The sequence below is a fragment of the Aegilops tauschii genome, chromosome 1 (genome assembly GCF_002575655.3).
Source record: "Aegilops tauschii subsp. strangulata cultivar AL8/78 chromosome 1, Aet v6.0, whole genome shotgun sequence".
Classification (NCBI taxonomy): domain Eukaryota; kingdom Viridiplantae; phylum Streptophyta; class Magnoliopsida; order Poales; family Poaceae; genus Aegilops; species Aegilops tauschii.
The window spans coordinates 384,297,580-384,315,642 of NC_053035.3; the positions used below are offsets into that span (position 1 = coordinate 384,297,580).

The following is an 18,063-nucleotide window of genomic DNA, read 5'->3' on the forward strand; positions in this document are numbered from 1 at the left end:
GCCCTAGTTTCCGTCATACCGGTGTTATGTTCCTTGATTTTGCGTCCCTTACGCGGTTGGGTGATTTATGGGACCCCCTTGACAGTTCGCTTTGAATAAAACTCGTCCAGCAAGGCCCAACCTTGGTTTTACCATTTGCCTATCACCTATTTTTTTCCTTGGGAGTCGCGCATCCCGAGGGTCATCTTTATTTTAACCCCCCCCCCCCCTGGGCCAGTGCTTCTCTAAGTGTTGGTCCGAACCGAGCTGCCTGCGGGGCCACCTCGTGGAAACTCGATGTCTGGATTTACTCGTAGCTAGTCTCATCCGGTGTTGTCCTGAGAACGAGATATGTGCAGCTCCTATCGGGATTGTCGGCGCATCGGGCGGCTTTGCTGGTCTTGTTTTACCATTGTCGAAATGTCTTGTAAACCGGGATTCCGAGACTGATCGGGTCTTCCCGGGAGAAGGAATATCCTTCGTTGACCGTGAGAGCTTATAATGGGCTAAGTTGGGACACCCCTGCAGGGTATAAAATTTCGAGAGCCGTGCCCGCGGTTATGTGGCAGATGGGAATTTGTTAATGTCCGGTTGTAGAGAACTTGACACTTGACCTTAATTAAAACGCATCAACCGCGTGTGTAGCCATGATGGTCTCTTCTCGGCGGAGTCCGGGAAGTGAACACGGTTTTTGGGTTATGTTTGACGTAAGTAGGAGTTCAGGATCACTTCTTGATCATTACTAGTTGACGACCGTTCCGTTGCTCCTCTTCTCGCTCTTATTTGCGTATGTTAGCCACCATATCATGCTTAGTCGCTGCTGCAACCTCACCACTTACTCCTTTCCTGCCCATTAAGCTTTGCTAGTCTTGATACCCATGGTAATGGGATTGCTGAGTCCTCGTGGCTCACAGATTATTACAACAACAGTTGCAGGTACAGGTTTTGCGATGATCATGACGCGAGAGCGATGTTACTTGTTTTGGAGTTCTTCTTCTGCTTCTTCTTCGATCAGGGGATAGGTTCCGGGTTGGCAGCCTGGGCTAGCAGGGTGGATGTCATTTGAGCTTCTGTTTGTGTTTCATTCGTAGTCGGATGTGGATCTTATGTATGATGTATAGATGTATTCATGTGGCATTCTATGCCTCTTGTATGTATCCCCATCTATTATGTAATGTTGATGTAATGATATCCACCTTGCAAAAGCGTTTTAATATGCGGGTCTATCCTTGGTGGGACCTTCGAGTTCCTCTCGGATAGGGTCGCATATTGGGCGTGACATCCTTGCACTTGGAGATTATCATCTGGCGGCCGACGGATGTGTGGATGAGGAGGCGGAGTGTGCGGATAAGGCTTGTTGAGGTGGAGGTCGGCTGACTTGGAAGCCAGAGTAGGCTTCTCGGTTGTCGCGCCATCGTGAATGCGGGTAGGCGAGAGGCCGGTGAATTAGAGTGAATGCATTGAGGATTTTAGAGCAAATGACATTCGAGGTGTTGGAATCCGATGTGGCAGACGTCCATACTGCTCCATAGGACCCATGTTTTGGGGCTGTGTTATGGGAATTCAGATATCTAGACCGGTTCGACCCGATTAGGTGATCCGCGTTGGAGGCCTAAAAGTGTTTGAATAGCACGGTTCGGACATTTGCTGTTTTGGTGAGGCGATTCCTATTGCACGTGTAAGTCGATGGATATCGACCTGCCGCGTGCGCCCATGTGTGCCGCTGGCCCAGCCCAACCATTGACTTCTAGTGACTCCCATTTTCTAGTTTTGCGAAGGTTCTAGATCCCTCGGAGACCGCATTTTTTTCACGTGTTTTTCTTTTGTTCTGTTCTTATGCTTTTCTCATATTTTTTCCAAATTCAGTTACATTTTTAATTCATGAATATTGTCAAAACTCGTATATATTTTTCAATTTCCTTGAACATTTTCTGAATCCATGAACAACTTTTTGAATTCATGAAAACAATTAATTTTGTGAACGTTTTCTAAATCGGTGGAGATTTTTTCAATTTAAGAATGTTGTTTTTATTTATGGAACATTTACGAATTCATGAAAAAGAATCAATATATCTTTAGTTTTGTGAACATTTTTGAATTCATGGATATTTTTTGAAACATTTATTAAATTTCATGAACATATTTTAAGTTCACAAATATATTTTTCATTCCTTCACATTTTTCTCATTTCGTGATTTTTTTCAAATTCTTAAACATTTTTAAATTTCATGAAATCTTTTTGGAAATCACAAACATTTTGAAATTTGTGAATATTTTTTGAACGCATGAACATATTTTATAATGTTCAAATATTTTTGCTACTCATGATATGTTTTAAAATTTTGAAAGTATTTAACACAAAACTGCCAAAATAAAAGCTGGGCGAAAAACTATTCGAAATAAAATGTTTATCACATACGGTCAATGCACACTGGGCCAGCCCCTTTGATAAAATGTTCATGCATTTCAATAACTGTTCTTAAACCAAAAGAAATGTTTGTGAAATTTGAAATTTGTTCCCAAAATTCATAAACGGTTCGCAGATTGAAAAAATATTCATGAGTTTCAAGAAACGTTCACAATTTTACAAACTGTATGCAAATTTGTAAAAAAATGTTCATGAATTCAAAAATTGTTCATGGTTTCAGAAATGTTCACGAATTTGTAATTCAAAAAAATGTTTATGATTTCAAAAAATGTTCACTATTTCAAAAAAATATGCACAAATTTGAAAGATGTTCCTAAAAAAATATAACAGAAATGAAAAAGGAAAAGGGGAAAAAAGAAAAGAGAAAGAAGAGAGAAGAAAACGGAAGAAAAAACAAACGTAAAATGGTTTTGGGACCTAAATGGACTGGCCCAAAAACTGGATCCGGCAGGGGCAGTTTGGTGCTGCCCTGGATCAAACTTGCCTGGCCTGGCACTTGCCTAAAACTTGCATGCAGTATGTTTGGTTCGTGTCCTCATCTATTCCACATCTAGCCTGGCCTGGGGGATCTCACGGTGTCATTAGCCAGGCTCAAAGCGTGGAAACCGAATTAACCTGGTCCAGGCATCTGAAACAGGATGCCTGGACAGCTGTCTGGTGAGCTAATCCCATGTTTCAAATAAAAAACAGGAGTGGCAGAGAATGCAGTGGGCTGATGTGATATACTTTAATACCCACCAGGCCTGGCCATGAACCAAACAACCGGTCTGTGTGACTTGCCTGGCCAGGCAATAAAGCAAAGTTTCAGGCTCATTCCAGGCACACATTTTTCTCAGGCACGGTGTCGAGGACACCAACCAAACTGCCCCTGGAGTGGGTGTGCACTAGGTCGCTCGGTGGCGACTTGCGCCAAATAGGGATCGCCACCAAACACATTATTTTTTCAACAAAGAGAATATATTAATATCACGTAGATACTAGTTATATTCAGACTCTATATCAACAAGATGTCAAAAGACATCCAGGATACACACAGTCAAAAATGAAGAAAAAGCAGAAGAAAAAACCCAGTCATGGTCATCAATCACTAGCATTAGTAGCACTCTAACCACCACCAAAGACAACACCCGGATTACAAAAGTGGTTCTCCAAAAGCAACGCCTCCAAGAAGGAAACAATGCACAAGCGTTGTCGTTGCCCGAAGATCTTGAATTTTCACCCCGACAAAAGTCTAAGTTCACTCCAAAAACAATGCCTTCAACAAGGCCATTGCCGGGTACAACCAATAAAGGTTAGACCTTGAGTTTTCACCCTGGGACTCGGTACTCGAGGAGCACCACCAAAAATGCAGTCATCCAGTATTGCCGCCCCTGCTTGCCGAGGCCTCCGTTGCAAGTCATCAAACACCTGGTACACAATCATCATCGCGTCCAGTACACCCTTACACCAAAGCTTCAAGACATCCAATCGTAGCCGCCATGACTTTCTCCACCTTTATCAAAGCCTTGGGAATCTTGACTTAGACATGTCCCATAACACCGACAAGAAAACGAAGCTTCGCGCCATGCCCGCTTGAATCCATAGTGGATGATAATATGGGCACACAAGATCAGATCCTTTCCGATCCAGATATCTAGGAGCGCCATGCGCAATCCGTGTAGATCTCCGACAGAGAAGACCGGAACACATCGGCGGCCAGATCGAGGAGGCCGACATAGGTAGAATGGCGACTTGGCACAAGGAGAGCTAGGTTCAAACCACCATTATTTTGTCCAAGCTAGAAGCCCCACGCCACCAGCCGGCTCCCACCTGGACTGGTCGTCCCGATCCTCCACCGACAGCCTGTAGGCCAGGCCGGCAGAGAAGAAGACAACATGCGCCGCCCGAAGCCCATGTCAATGACCGCCACGCCCTCGAGCACGCCGGATGCGAGGTCGCCACCACGTTGCGGATGCAGGGCCGCGCGACCACGCCGCCACGCCCCTCACCTAGCGCTGCGTCCCACCGGCAAACGCGGCTCGAGCCGCCATCCGCCATGGGAGGACCACCACCAGCTCTGGGGCCATTGCCTTGGCTCCCAATCTCCGCCGCCATCACCGCGTCGTCTGGTGCGACGCGCCAACACGAACGGAGAGCTCCCCGCGGGGGAGAAACCGCCACGCAAGTAGGCAACCTTGCCACCGTCGTCGGCCAGGGGGCCCGCCGGCTTCCTCCGGCGACGGCAGAGGAGACAAGGGAGAAAAAGCTGGGGGCGGCGACGGCTAGGGTTTCCGCCCGAGTCGCCCCCACGAGAGCGACGCGGGGGCTCACAATCAATCAATCCCCATTATTATGCATGCTATAGGAGCTCTCTTTGCATATACTTCTGATCCAGAGATGCACACGAATGAACAGTAAAATTTTAAAAACAGTAAATAAAATTAAAGCGAATCTGATCTTTTTGGCAGCAAATATTGGTAAATTGTCCACCAGCGCTCCAACGTGATGGAATGACATTCCTGTGAAAAAAATCGACGCTACAAAATAACCACGGATGTCATTCCATCACGATTTTTTGCACGCATGTGAAAGATTCATCAATGTTTATCACAAAGATAAGTCATAATGTTTTGAATTTATTTACTATTGTTTTTGGATTTTACACTTCACGCGGGTGCATGTGAACTCGAGATCAGAAATGCTGTGTCCTCAGTCCTCACCCGCTAAAAAGGGGAAACACCGTGTCCTGATTTGGTAATCTTGGGGATACCCTCAATGAGATGGTCACGCGTTGCTCTCGGCTTTCTTTTTCTTGAAAGGGACTCTCCGTCTCTCTCTCAGCTAACCTTAGTTTACGGCACGAGGCTCAGCTGCCAGTCTACCTTCCACTCTTCTGCTCCGGCTTTTCCCCTCAGTAAGCATATATATAAACTCTCCTGTGCATCCCCATCTGAGGTCAGCATGGAGATCAAGAAGAAGGACGCGAGAGGCCTGGTGCTGGTGCTCTTCCTCGGCCAGCTCTTGGCCTTCTCCGTGGCCGCCGCCAGCTTTGCCTCCTCCTTCCTTGCCAATCTTGGTACCCACCCTGCCTAACCCATAGATTCAGAATTACCATTTCATACAGCTAGCTCTTACTAATCTTCCTTCTCAGTTACTAAGAATTACCCATCTTCTGCATGCATTGGCCTAGTTAGTCCAAGAGGGATCATCATTTGATAACCCAGGAGATAAGATATGGTTTGTTTCACTTCTATGTATTTATGCAGGAGTTGATGCACCACTCACACAATCATTCTTCGCATACCTCCTCTTGACCTTAGTTTATGTACCAATCCTCTTGCATCGACGACAGAAGCCGCGGGTGAGCAGAGCACACAGCTGCATGAAAACCGGTCATGGAGCTTACCATTATTTCGTGCTTTCAGTCTTTCACACACCTCACACTCTTGAGGGCACTCTTGTCTTGCAGATACCTTGGTATTGGTACTTAGCGCTGGCCTTCGTCGATACGCAGGGGGGCTATCTGGGTGAGTAGAAAAAGTACACACTTCAGTGAGATGCAAAGAAATGTTATAATCCTAGGGCTATCTTTGCTCCTGACGATGAGCATATGAACATGTTATAATCCTAAAGCTTGTATTTCAGTTGTCAAGGCATACCAGTACTCATCGATCACCAGTGTAACATTGTTGGATTGTTGGACTGTTGTCTGGGTCATCCTACTCACATGGTACGCACTAGGCACGAGATATTCTTTCTGGCAATTTCTAGGGGCAGGGACCTGCGTGGCAGGCCTAGGTCTTGTGCTCCTTTCAGATGCAAAATCTCCAGATGAGCAAGGTAAGTATGCAACTACTCCCTCCGTTCCATAATTCTTGTTGTGGTTTTAGTTCAAATTTTAACTAAAACCACAACAAGAATTATGGAACGGAAGGAGTACTTGAGAGTTACAATACCAATGCAGAATGCCATTTTCAAAACAAAAAAATTCTCAGCAACAAGTTCTTGACAGAGTTGACAGTATGCCTCTCCCCTATTACTTTTCTTTTAGATCAAAATATGTAGCCCCTCCGATCCATATTAATTTTCGTTGATTAATTAAACTTTGAACTAAATCAGCGACAATTAATATGGATCGGAGGGAGTAGTATGATAGCCAATGAGATCAAATTTATAGATGAATAAGATGTAAAATTGGCAACAGAGCAGGTACAGATGTGCTCAAATCAAAACTTAATTCATGAACCCAACATGCTGAAATGGTTTCATCAATTTCTACAGCAGAAAAAAGTGTTATCAGCTTACAGAAAAACTTCATTTTCTGCAGATCCAGGTCAAATGCCACTTCTAGGGGATGCCCTTGTTATTGCCGGGACAGTTTGCTTTGCATTTAGCAATGTTGGAGAGGTTAGTGATGAATTCTGCTACTAATGAGCAATGTTTTCTCAAAATTCTAGTAAGTAGAGCAATTTCTTTGAGTATGCAGGAATACTGTGTCAAGAAGAACGACCGAGTGGAACTTGTTGCGATGCTTGGACTATTTCAGTTGCTTGTCAGCATAATTCAGATGTATCCTTTCTGCAGTTCACTATTAATTACAAATCAGTAGAGAAAACTGAGATGATCCGTTTATGTTGCCATTCATAGCTTTGCTCTTGTTCTTGCATGGTTATGCTATCACTATATTTTTATCTGGAACAAAAATGTCTTGATATACACTTTTCTGAAGCAAATACTCATGTTAGCTCTTGACCTGAAAAAACATCAGATTTATATTCGAAAGAAAGACCCTAGAAGCAATTGCCTGGTCTCCAACAATGGTAGCACACTATAGTTTTGGTTTAACTCTTTTTATCTGCAATACACTTTTTTTGAATTATCTGACAGAATACTGACTTCTGCTTTGAATATTTTTCCCTTTTTCATTTTCAGATTAGTTCATTCGCTGGATATGCCATTGCAATATTTACGTTCTCCTCCATTACTCCATTTGTCCTTAAGGTTAAGTTCCCTCGAACATGTTAGGCAGAAATTAAGCTACACAAGTATGAATCAAATAAAAATTGGTCCAAACAAGGAGTTATGAAGTATCTGAATAAACTACAAAAATAAGCTACTTGGTTAATATTACTCTCTCCGTTCCAAAATAAGTGTTGTGGTTTTAGTTCAAATTTAAACTAAAACCACGACACTTACTTTAACGGAGGGAGTACTTCATTAGGAACTATCAGCAAGAAGCCTGTTTCATTTCTTATTACAGTGCAATAGTAGTTTAGCCCATTGATTGCGATAGCTCTTGCAGATGAGTGGATCAACGTTGTTTAATCTCTCACTCTTAACATCTGACATGTGGGCAGTAGCCATTCGACTATTGTTCTATGAACATCAGGTGACCATTTCTGACCGATCCTTGCACTAAATCATAATATATATATTTTCCTTCCGTTCGCTATTATAAGATGTTCCAACTTTTTCTGATTCAGATGTATATATATGCATTTTAGTGTGTTTGTTCACTCATTTCAGTCTGTATGCAGTCCATATTGAAATATCCAAAACGTCTTATATCTGTGAATGGAGGGAGTAGCATATATATGCTGACATGATTTAGTTGCAACAGATCAACTGGCTGTACTACGTAGCATTCTCAGTTGTGGCCATTGGATTAATCGTCTACTCACAGAAGTAAGTTCTTTCGAGACATTCGAGACCCATGTGCAGACATGTCAGTCATTGCAGAAATCTGACACACCTAATAATCTTGTAATGTATGAAGTGAGAGTTCTCCGGTCGATGGAACAGCTAAGGGTACAGAAGCGGCAGCTCACTATCAACAACTTCCAAGTGAGGATTGCTCAACAAGTGGTTCTAATTTGGGCAGCCAAGAAAACAAGCAACTGGAAGCAGCTCACATCTGCTAGGGGGTCTCAACGTACAAAGCCAGCTCCATGATTTCGGGTATGGCCACGATTAGATACGGCAGAAGAGCATGTGCAGGGTACAAAATCATGTGCAATTCATGTAAATGCAGAGCTCTTATTGCTTCAAGAGAAAGATTATTTTTGTAGCATACAAGTCCAATAAAATAAATACGGCCATAGTTACCAAAATAGGTGCAGGACCTACAACTACACACCATAATGAAACCTATATTGTACCCTCACTGTACCGAAAAAGTCTTTCGCCCCGCTTTATATATAAAGCACCGACCATCAAGCATTCAATACAAACACACGCCACCGCAACACACACCCTAGGCTGGATACATAGGCGCTGAGCGCAGCAACACCACTCCTAGCACTACCACCACGAAGAGATGAAGCTACATATGATGAACCATGTGCTCCAAGGCTGCGCCTTCAGCAAGGGTACGGCACCGGAGCGCCGCCACCGCCCGATCCAAGGATCAGAGTTTCTCCTGGAGCCGCATGACGGGCAATGAGAGCCGCGACGACGCCTTCAAGAAGGGAACGATCTTCGCTGCCGCCGGTCCGTCCGAAGATAGAACAAGTTTTCACCTCGTCCAACACTCACAGCCACCGAACGCCACATCCCGGCAACCACGCCGCCCACACGGCTATGGTGTCCGGGCAGCGCCATGGCGCGGGCTCTGCCCAAAAGCACCGTGCTACCACCACCAAGGCTGCCGCCCCGGCATCCAAGACCTTGACACCACCTCATACGAGACCCGCCTCCACCCCAACGAAAGAGATGAGCGGAAAGGTCCCACCTTTCGCACCCTGGGGCGACCCCCAGCGTCGAGACCCGAAAGGCCGGCCAGAACTGGCATCCACCGACCTGTCCTGCTGCCCCGAGCGCGAGACGAGCTCGGTCCTGCAGCACCGAGAGGGGGATGAGGTCAGTCCTGCTTCACCGTGCGTGAGACGAGCTCGATCCCGCTGCACCGTGCGCGAGATGAGATCGGTCATGCAGCACCGGGCGCGAGACGAGCGGTGGACCGCTGCTGGGTGAGGACCAGCCCTTTGATGGGAGTAGCGCCCGGACGACGAGGCGATGGGGCGAAGGTCGAGACGGTCCGAACGCAGACGAGCCGACGCCGGAGAAGCCGGCCGCTGCTGCGGGCAGATCCGCTTTCACCGCCACTGCGCCGCCACCCCAACCAGCCGAGATGGCCCCGGTCGAGGCAGCCGCCCGCAGCCCTAGCCGAACGCGGCCCGCGCCGCCGTGAGGTCAGATCTGGCCGGGCCGCTTGCCGCCGTCCCCGACCCCTGGCTCGCACCACCACCGCCCTCCTTGACCCGCGCCGTCCACGGCCCGCCCCGCAGGAGGTCAGATTTGGCCGAGCTGCGCCTCGCCAGCCGCCGTCCCCGACTCCAGCAGGCACATCCACCACGCCACCTGAAGGAAATATGCCCTAGAGGCAATAATAAAGTTATTATTTATTACCTCATATCGTGATAAATGTTTATTACCCATGCTAGAATTGTATTAACCGGAAACATAATACATGTGTGAATACATAGACAAACAGAGTGTCACTAGCTAGTATGCCTCTACTTGACTAGCTCGTTGATCAAAGATGGTTAAGTTTCCTAACCATAGACATGAGTTGTCATTTGATAAACGGGATCACATCGTTAGGAGAATGATGTGATTGACTTGACCCATTCCGTTAGCTTAGCACTTGATCGTTTTAGTTTACTGTTATTGCTTTCTTCATGACTTATACATGTTCCTATGACTATGAGATTATGCAACTCCCGATTACCGAAGGAACACTTTGTGTGCTACCAAACGTCACAACATAACTGGGTGATTATAAAGGTGCTCTACAGGTGTCTTCGATGGTACTTGTTGGGTTGGCATAGATCGAGATTAGGATTTGTCACTCCGATTGTCGGAGAGGTATCTCTGGGCCCTCTCGGAAATGCACGTCACTATAAGCCTTGCAAGCAATGTGACTAATGAGTTAGTTGCGGGATGATGCATTACGGAATGAGTAAAGAGACTTGCCGGTAACGAGATTGAGCTAGGTATTGAGATATCGACGATCGAATCTCGGGCAAGTAACATACCGATGACAAAGGGAACAACGTATGTTGTTATGCGGTTTGACCGATAAAGTTCTTCGTAGAATATGTAGGAACCAATATGAGCATCCAGGTTCCGCTATTGGTTATTGACCGGAGACGTTTCTCGGTCATGTCTACATAGTTCTCGAACCCGTAGGGTCCGCACGCTTAAAGTTCTGTGACGATCGGTATTATGAGTTTTTGTGTTTTGATGTACCGAAGGTAGTTCAGAGTCCCGGATATGATCACGGACATGACGAGGAGTCTCGAAATGGTCGAGATGTAAAGATTGATATATTGGACGACTATGTTCGGACACCGGAAGTGTTTCGGGAGGTTTCGGACATATACCGGAGTACCGGGGGGTTACTGGAACCCCCCCCCCCCGGGGGGGAGTATATTGGGCCTAATGGGCCTTAGTGGAGAAGAGGAGGGGCAGCCAGGGCAGGTCGCGCGCTCCCTCCCCCTCTAGTCCGAATTGGACAAGGAGGGGGCGGCGCCCCCCTTTCCTTCCTCCTCTCTCCTTCCCTTCCCCCTTCTCCTACTCCTACTAGGAAAGGAGGAGTCCTACTCCCGGTGGCAGCAGGACTCCCCCCTTGGCGCGCCCTCCTCCTGGCCGGCAGCCTCCCCCATAACTCCTTTATATACGGGGGCAGGGGGCACCCCATAGACACAACAATTGATCTGTTGATCTCTTAGCCGTGTGCGGTGCCCCCCTCCACCATAATCCACCTCGGTCATATCGTAGCGGTGCTTAGGCGAAGCCCTGCGTCGGTAGCATCATCATCACCGTCACCACGCCGTCGTGCTGACCAAGCTCTTCCCGGAAGCTCTACTGGATCGTGAGTTCACGGGACGTCACCAAGCTGAACATGTGCTGAACGCGGAGGTGTCGTACGTTCCGTACTGAGGATTGTTCGATCGTGAAGACGTACGACTACATCAACCGCGTTGTTATAACGCTTCCGCTTACGGTCTACGAGGGTACCTAGATGACACTCTCCCCTCTCGTTGCTATGCATCACCATGATCTTGCGTGTGCGTAGGATTTTTTTTGAAATTACTACGTTCCTCAACAGTGGCATCCAAGCCAGGTTTATGCGTAGATGTTATATGCACGAGTAGAACACAAGTGAGTTGTGGGCGATACAAGTCATACTGCTTACCAGCATGTCATACTTTGGTTCGGCGGTATTGTTGGATGAAGCGGCCCGGACTGACATTACGCATACGCTTACGCGAGACTGGTTCTACCGACGTGCTTTGCACACAGGTGGCTGGCGGGTGTCAGTTTCTCCAACTTTAGTTGAACCGAGTGTGACTACGCCCGGTCCTTGAGAAGGTTAAAACATCACTAACTTGACGAACTATCATTGTGGTTTTGATGCATAGGTAAGAACAGTTCTTGCTCAGCCCGTAGCAGCCACGTAAAACTTGCAACAACAAAGTAGAGGACGTCTAACTTGTTTTTGCAGGGCATGTTGTGATGTGATATGGTCAAGACATGATGCTATATTTTATTGTATGAGATGATCATGTTTTGTAACGGAGTTATCGGCAACTGGCAGGAGCCATATGGTTGTCGCTTTATTGTATGCAATGCAATCACCCTGTAATTGCTTTACTTTATCACTAAGCGGTAGCGATAGTCGTAGACGCAATAGTTGGCGAGACGACAAAGATGCTACGATGGAGATCAAGGTGTCGCGCCGGTGATGATGGTGATCATGACGGTTCTTTGGAGATGGAGATCAAAGGCACAAGATGATGATGGCCATATCATATCACTTATATTGATTGCATGTGATGTTTATCCTTTATGCATCTTATTCTTCTTTGTTTGACGGTAGCATTATAAGATGATCTCTCACTAAATTTCAAGGAAAAAGTGGTCTCCCTGAGTATGCACCGTTGCCAAAGTTCATCGTGCAGAGACATCACGTGATGATCGGGTGTGATAAGCTCAACGTTCATCTACAACGGGTGTAAGACAGTTTTGCACACGCAGAATACTCGGGTTAAACTTGACGAGCCTAGCATATGCAGATATGGCCTCGGAACACTGAGACCGAAAGGTCGAGCATGAATCATATAGTAGATATGATCAAGATAGTGATGTTCACCATTGAAAACTACTCCATCTCACATGATGATCGTTTATGGTTTAGTTGATATGGATCACGTGATCACTTAGATGATTAGAGGGATGTCTATCTAAGTGGGAGTTCTTAAGTAATATGATCAATTGAATTTAAATTTATCAAGAACTTAGTACCTGATAGTATTTTGCTTGTCTATGTTGTTGTAGATAGATGGCCCGTGCTGTTGTTCCGTTGAATTTTAATGCGTTCCTTGAGAAAGCAAAGTTGAAAGATGATGGTAGCAATTACACGGACTGGGTCCGTAACTTGAGGATTATCCTCATTGCTGCACAGAAGAATTACGTCCTGGAAGCACCGCTGGGTGCCAGGCCTGCTGCAGATGCAACTGACGGCGTTAAGAACGTCTGGCAGAGCAAAGCTGATGACTACTCGATAGTTCAGTGTGCCATGCTTTACGGCTTAGAACCGGGACTTCAACAACGTTTTGAACGTCATGGAGCATATGAGATGTTCCAGGAGTTGAAGTTAATTTTTCAAGCAAATGCCCGGATTGAGAGATATGAAGTCTCCAATAAGTTCTACAGCTACAAGATGGAGGAGAATAGTTGTGTCAGTGAACATATACTCAAAATGTCTGGGTATAACAATCACTTGATTCAATTGGGAGTTAATCTTCCGGATGATAGTGTCATTGACAGAATTCTTCAATCACTACCACCAAGTTACAAGAGCTTCGTGATGAACTATAATATGCAAGGGATGGATAAGACAATTTCCGAGCTCTTCGCAATGCTAAAGGCTGCCGAGGTAGAAATCAAGAAGGAGCATCAAGTGTTGATGGTCAACAAGACCACCAGTTTCAGGAAAAAGGGTAAAGGGAAGAAGAAGGGGAACTTCAAGAAGAACGGAAACAAGTTGCTGCTCAAGAGAAGAAACCCAAGTCTGGATCTAAGCCTGAGACTGAGTGCTTCTACTGCAAACAGACTGGTCACTGGAAGCGGAACTGCCCCAAGTATTTGGCGGATAAGAAGGATGGCAAGGTGAACAAAGGTATATGTGATATACATGTTATTGATGTGTACCTTACTAGAGCTCGCAGTAGCACCTGGGTATTTGATACTGGTTCTGTTGCTAATATGTGCAACTCGAAAGAGGGACTACAGATTAAACGAAGACTGGCTAAGGACGAGGTGACGATGCGCGTGGGAAATGGTTCCAAAGTCAATGTGATCGCCGTCGGCACGCTACCTCTACATCTACCTTCGGGATTAGTTTTAGACCTGAATAATTGTTATTTGGTGCTAGCGTTAAGCATGAACATTATATCTGGATCTTGTTTGATGCGAGACGGTTATTCATTGAAATCTGAGAATAATGGTTGTTCTATTTATATGAGTAATATCTTTTATGGTCATGCACCCTTAAAGAGTGGTCTATTTGTGTTGAATCTCGGTAGTAGTGATACACATATTCATAATGTTAAAGCCAAAAGATGCAGAGTTGATAATGATAGTGCAACTTATTTGTGGCACTGTCGTTTGGGTCATATTGGTGTAAAGTGCATGAAGAAACTACATACTGATGGACTTTTGGAATCACTTGATTATGAATCACTTGGTACTTGCAAACCATGCCTTATGGGCAAGATGACTAAAACGCCGTTCTCCGGAACAATCGAGCGAGCAACAGATTTGTTGGAAATCATACATACTGATGTATGTGGTCCAATGAATATTGAGGCTCGCGGCGGGTAACGTTATTTTCTCACCTTCACTGACCATTTGAGCAGATATGGGTATATCTACTTAATGAAATATATGTCCGAAACATTTGAAAAGTTCAAAAAATTTCAGAGTGAAGTGGAAAATCATCGTAACAAGAAAATAAAGTTTCTACGATCTGATCGTGGAGGAGAATATTTGAGTTACGAGTTTGGTCTACATTTGAAACAATGCGGAATAGTTTCGCAACTCACGCCACCCGAAACACCACAACGTAATGGTATGTCCGAACGTCGTAATCGTACTTTACTAGATATGGTGCGATCTATGATGTCTCTTACTGATTTACCGCTATCGTTTTGGGGTTATGCTTTAGAGACGGCTGCATTCACGTTAAATAGGGCACCATCGAAATCCGTTGAGACGACACCTTATGAACTATGGTTTGTCAAGAAACCAAAGTTGTCGTTTCTTAAAGTTTGGGGCTGCGATGCTTATGTGAAATAGCTTCAACCTGATAAGCTCGAACCCAAAATGGAGAAATGTGTCTTCATAGGATACCCAAAGGAAACTGTTGGGTACACCTTCTATCACAGATCCGAAGGCAAGACATTTGTTGCTAAAAATGGATCCTTTCTAGAGAAGGAGTTTCTCTCGAAAGAAGTGAGTGGGAGGAAAGTAGAACTTGATGAGGTAAATGTACCTGCTCCCTTATTGGAAAGTAGTTCATCACAGAAACCGGTTCTTGTGACACCTACACCAATTAGTGAGGAAGCTAATGATGTTGATCATGAAACTTCAGATCAAGTTACTAACGAACCTCGTAGGTCAACCAGAGTAAGATCCACACCAGAGTGGTACGGTAATCCTATTCTGGAGGTCATGTTACTTGACCAAGGCGAACCTACAAACTATGAACAAGCGATGGTGAGCCCAGATTCCGCAAAATGGCTTGAGGCCATGAAATCTGAGATGGGATCCATGTATGAGAACAAAGTGTGGACTTTGGTTGACTTGCCCGATGATCGGCAAGCCATAGAGAATAAATGGATCTTCAAGAAAAAGACTCGCGCTGACGGTAATGTTACTGTCTACAAAGCTCGACTTGTTGCGAAAGGTTTTCGACAAGTTCAAGGAGTTAACTACGATGAGACTTTCTCACCCATAGCGATGCTTAAGTCTGTCCGAATCATGTTAGCAATTGCCGCATTTTATGATTATGAAATTTGGTAAATAGATGTCAAAACTGCATTCCTGAATGGATTTCTGGAAGAAGAGTTGTATATGATGCAACCAGAAGGTTTTGTCGATCCAAAGGGAGCTAACAAAGTGTGCAAACTCCAGCGATCCATTTATGGATTGGTGCAAGCCTCTCGGAGTTGGAATAAACGTTTTCATAATGTGATCAAAGCATATGGTTTTATACAGACTTTGGAGAAGCCTGTATTTACAAGAAAGTGAGTGGGAGCACTGTAGCATTTCTAATATTATATGTGGATGACATATTGCTGATTGGAAATGATATAGAATTTCTGGATAGCATAAAAGGATACTTGAATAAGAGTTTTTCAATGAAAGACCTCGGTGAAGCTGCTTATATATTGGGCATCAAGATCTATAGAGATAGCTCAAGACGCTTAATTGGACTTTCACAAAGCACATACCTTGACAAAGTTTTGAAAAAGTTTAAAATGGATCAAGCAAAGAAATGGTTCTTGCCTGTGTTACAAGGTGTGAAGTTGAGTCAGACTCAACGCCCGACCACTGCAGAAGATAGAGAGAAAATGAAAAGTGTTCCCTATGCTTCAGCCATAGGCTCTATCATGTATGCAATGCCGTGTACCAGACCTGATGTGTGCCTTGCTATTAGTTTGGCTGGGAGGTACCAAAGTAATCCAGGAGTGGATCACTGGACAGCGGTCAAGAACATCCTGAAGTACCTAAAGAGAACTAAGGATATGTTTCTCGTTTATGGAGGTGACAAAGAGCTCGTTGTAAATGGTTACGTTGATGCAAGCTTTGACATTGATCCGGACGATTCTAAATCGCAAACCGGATATGTGTTTATATTGAACGGTGGAGCTGTCAGTTGGTGCAGTTCTAAACAAAGCGTCGTGGCGGGATCTACGTGTGAAGCGGAGTACATAGCTGCTTCGGAAGCAGCAAATGAGGGAGTCTGGATGAAGGAGTTCATATCTGATCTAGGCGTCATACCTAGTGCATCGGGTCCAATGAAAATCTTTTGTGACAATACTGGTGCAATTGCCTTGGCAAAGGAATCTAGATTTCACAAGAGAACCAAGCTCATCAAGACCAAGGCTCCATGGGTGTTAGAATCATTACTGTGTAATCTAGATTATTGACTCTAGTGCAAGTGGGAGACTGAAAGAAATATGCCCTAGAGTAAATAATAAAGTTATTATTTATTTCCTCATATCATGGTAAATGTTTATTATTCATGCTAGAATTGTATTAACCGGAAACATAATACATGTGTGAATACATAGACAAACAGAGTGTCACTAGTATGCCTCTACTTGACTAGCTCGTTGATCAAAGATGGTTAAGTTTCCTAACCATAGACATGAGTTTTCATTTGATAAACGGGATCACCTCATTAGGAGAATAATGTGATTGACTTGACCCATTCCGTTAGCTTAGCACTTGATCATTTTAGTTTACTGCTATTTCTTTCTTCATGACTTATACATGTTCCTATGACTATGAGATTATGCAACTCCCGATTACCGAAGGAACACTTTGTGTTCTACCAAACGTCACAACGTAACTGGGTGATTATAAAGGTGCTCTACAGGTGTCTCCGATGGTACTTGTTGGGTTGGCATAGATCGAGATTAGGATTTGTCACTCCGATTGTCGGAGAGGTATCTCTGGGCCCTCTCGGTAATCCACATCACCATAAGCCTTGCAAGCAATGTGACTAATGAGTTAGTTGTGGGATGATGCATTACGGAACGAGTAAAGAGACTTGCCGGTAATGAGATTGAGCTAGGTATTTGAAGGAAATATGCCCTAGAGACAATAATAAAGTTATTATTTATTTCCTTATATCATGATAAATGTTTACTATTCATGCTAGAATTGTATTAACCGGAAACATAATACTTGTGTGAATACATAGACAAACAGAGTGTCACTAGTATGCCTCTACTTGACTAGCTCGTTGATCAAAGATGGTTATGTTTCCTAGCCATTGACATGAGTTGTCATTTGATTAACGGGATCACATCATTAGGAGAATGATGTGATTGACTTGACCCATTCCGTTAGCTTAGCACTCGATCGTTTAGTATGTTGCTACTGCTTTATTCATGACTTATACATGTTCCTATGACTATGAGATTATGCAACTCCCATTTACCGGAGGAACACTTTGTGTGCTACCAAACGTCACAACGTAACTGGGTGATTACAAAGGTGCTCTACAGGTGTCTCCGAAGGTACTTGTTGGGTTGGCGTATTTCGAGATTAGGATTTGTCACTCCGATTGTCGGAGAGGTATCTCTGGGCCCTCTCGGTAATGCACATCACTATAAGCCTTGCTAGCATTGTAACTAATGAGTTAGTTGCGGGATGATGTATTACGGAACGATTAAAGAGACTTGCCGGTAACAAGATTGAACTAGGTATTGAGATACCGACGATCGAATCTCGGGCAAGTGACATACCGATGACAAAGGGAACAACGTATGTTGTTATGCGGTCTGACCGATAAATATCTTCGTAGAATATGTGGTTGCCAATATGAGCATCCAGGTTCCGCTATTGGTTATTGACCAGAGACGTGTCTCGGTCATGTC

At 44.7% G+C, this 18,063-nt stretch overlaps 1 protein-coding gene across 1 annotated transcript; it reads left to right on the plus strand.

Annotated features, from left to right (window-relative positions):
• Positions 1–5,283: 5,283 nt before the first annotated feature.
• Positions 5,284–8,453, plus strand: LOC109735247 (uncharacterized). Its single transcript, XM_020294453.4, has 11 exons — positions 5,284–5,462; positions 5,653–5,747; positions 5,856–5,913; positions 6,032–6,226; positions 6,714–6,793; positions 6,873–6,955; positions 7,155–7,206; positions 7,319–7,387; positions 7,689–7,775; positions 8,007–8,071; positions 8,163–8,453. The coding sequence occupies exons 1-11, from the start codon at positions 5,348–5,350 to the stop codon at positions 8,305–8,307; spliced, it is 1,044 nt and encodes a 347-aa protein (XP_020150042.1). The 5' UTR covers positions 5,284–5,347; the 3' UTR covers positions 8,308–8,453.
• The last annotated feature ends 9,610 nt before the right edge of the window (positions 8,454–18,063 follow it).

Bases quoted from the DNA above. Each gene is read 5' to 3' on its own strand.
- LOC109735247 (XM_020294453.4), top strand. From the start codon at position 5,348: ATGGAGATCAAGAAGAAGGACGCGAGAGGCCTGGTGCTGGTGCTCTTC. The intron at 6,227-6,713 runs GTAAGTATGCAA...CATTTTCTGCAG, and splicing joins AAAATCTCCAGATGAGCAAG to ATCCAGGTCAAATGCCACTT. The intron at 6,794-6,872 runs GTTAGTGATGAA...TTGAGTATGCAG, and splicing joins CATTTAGCAATGTTGGAGAG to GAATACTGTGTCAAGAAGAA.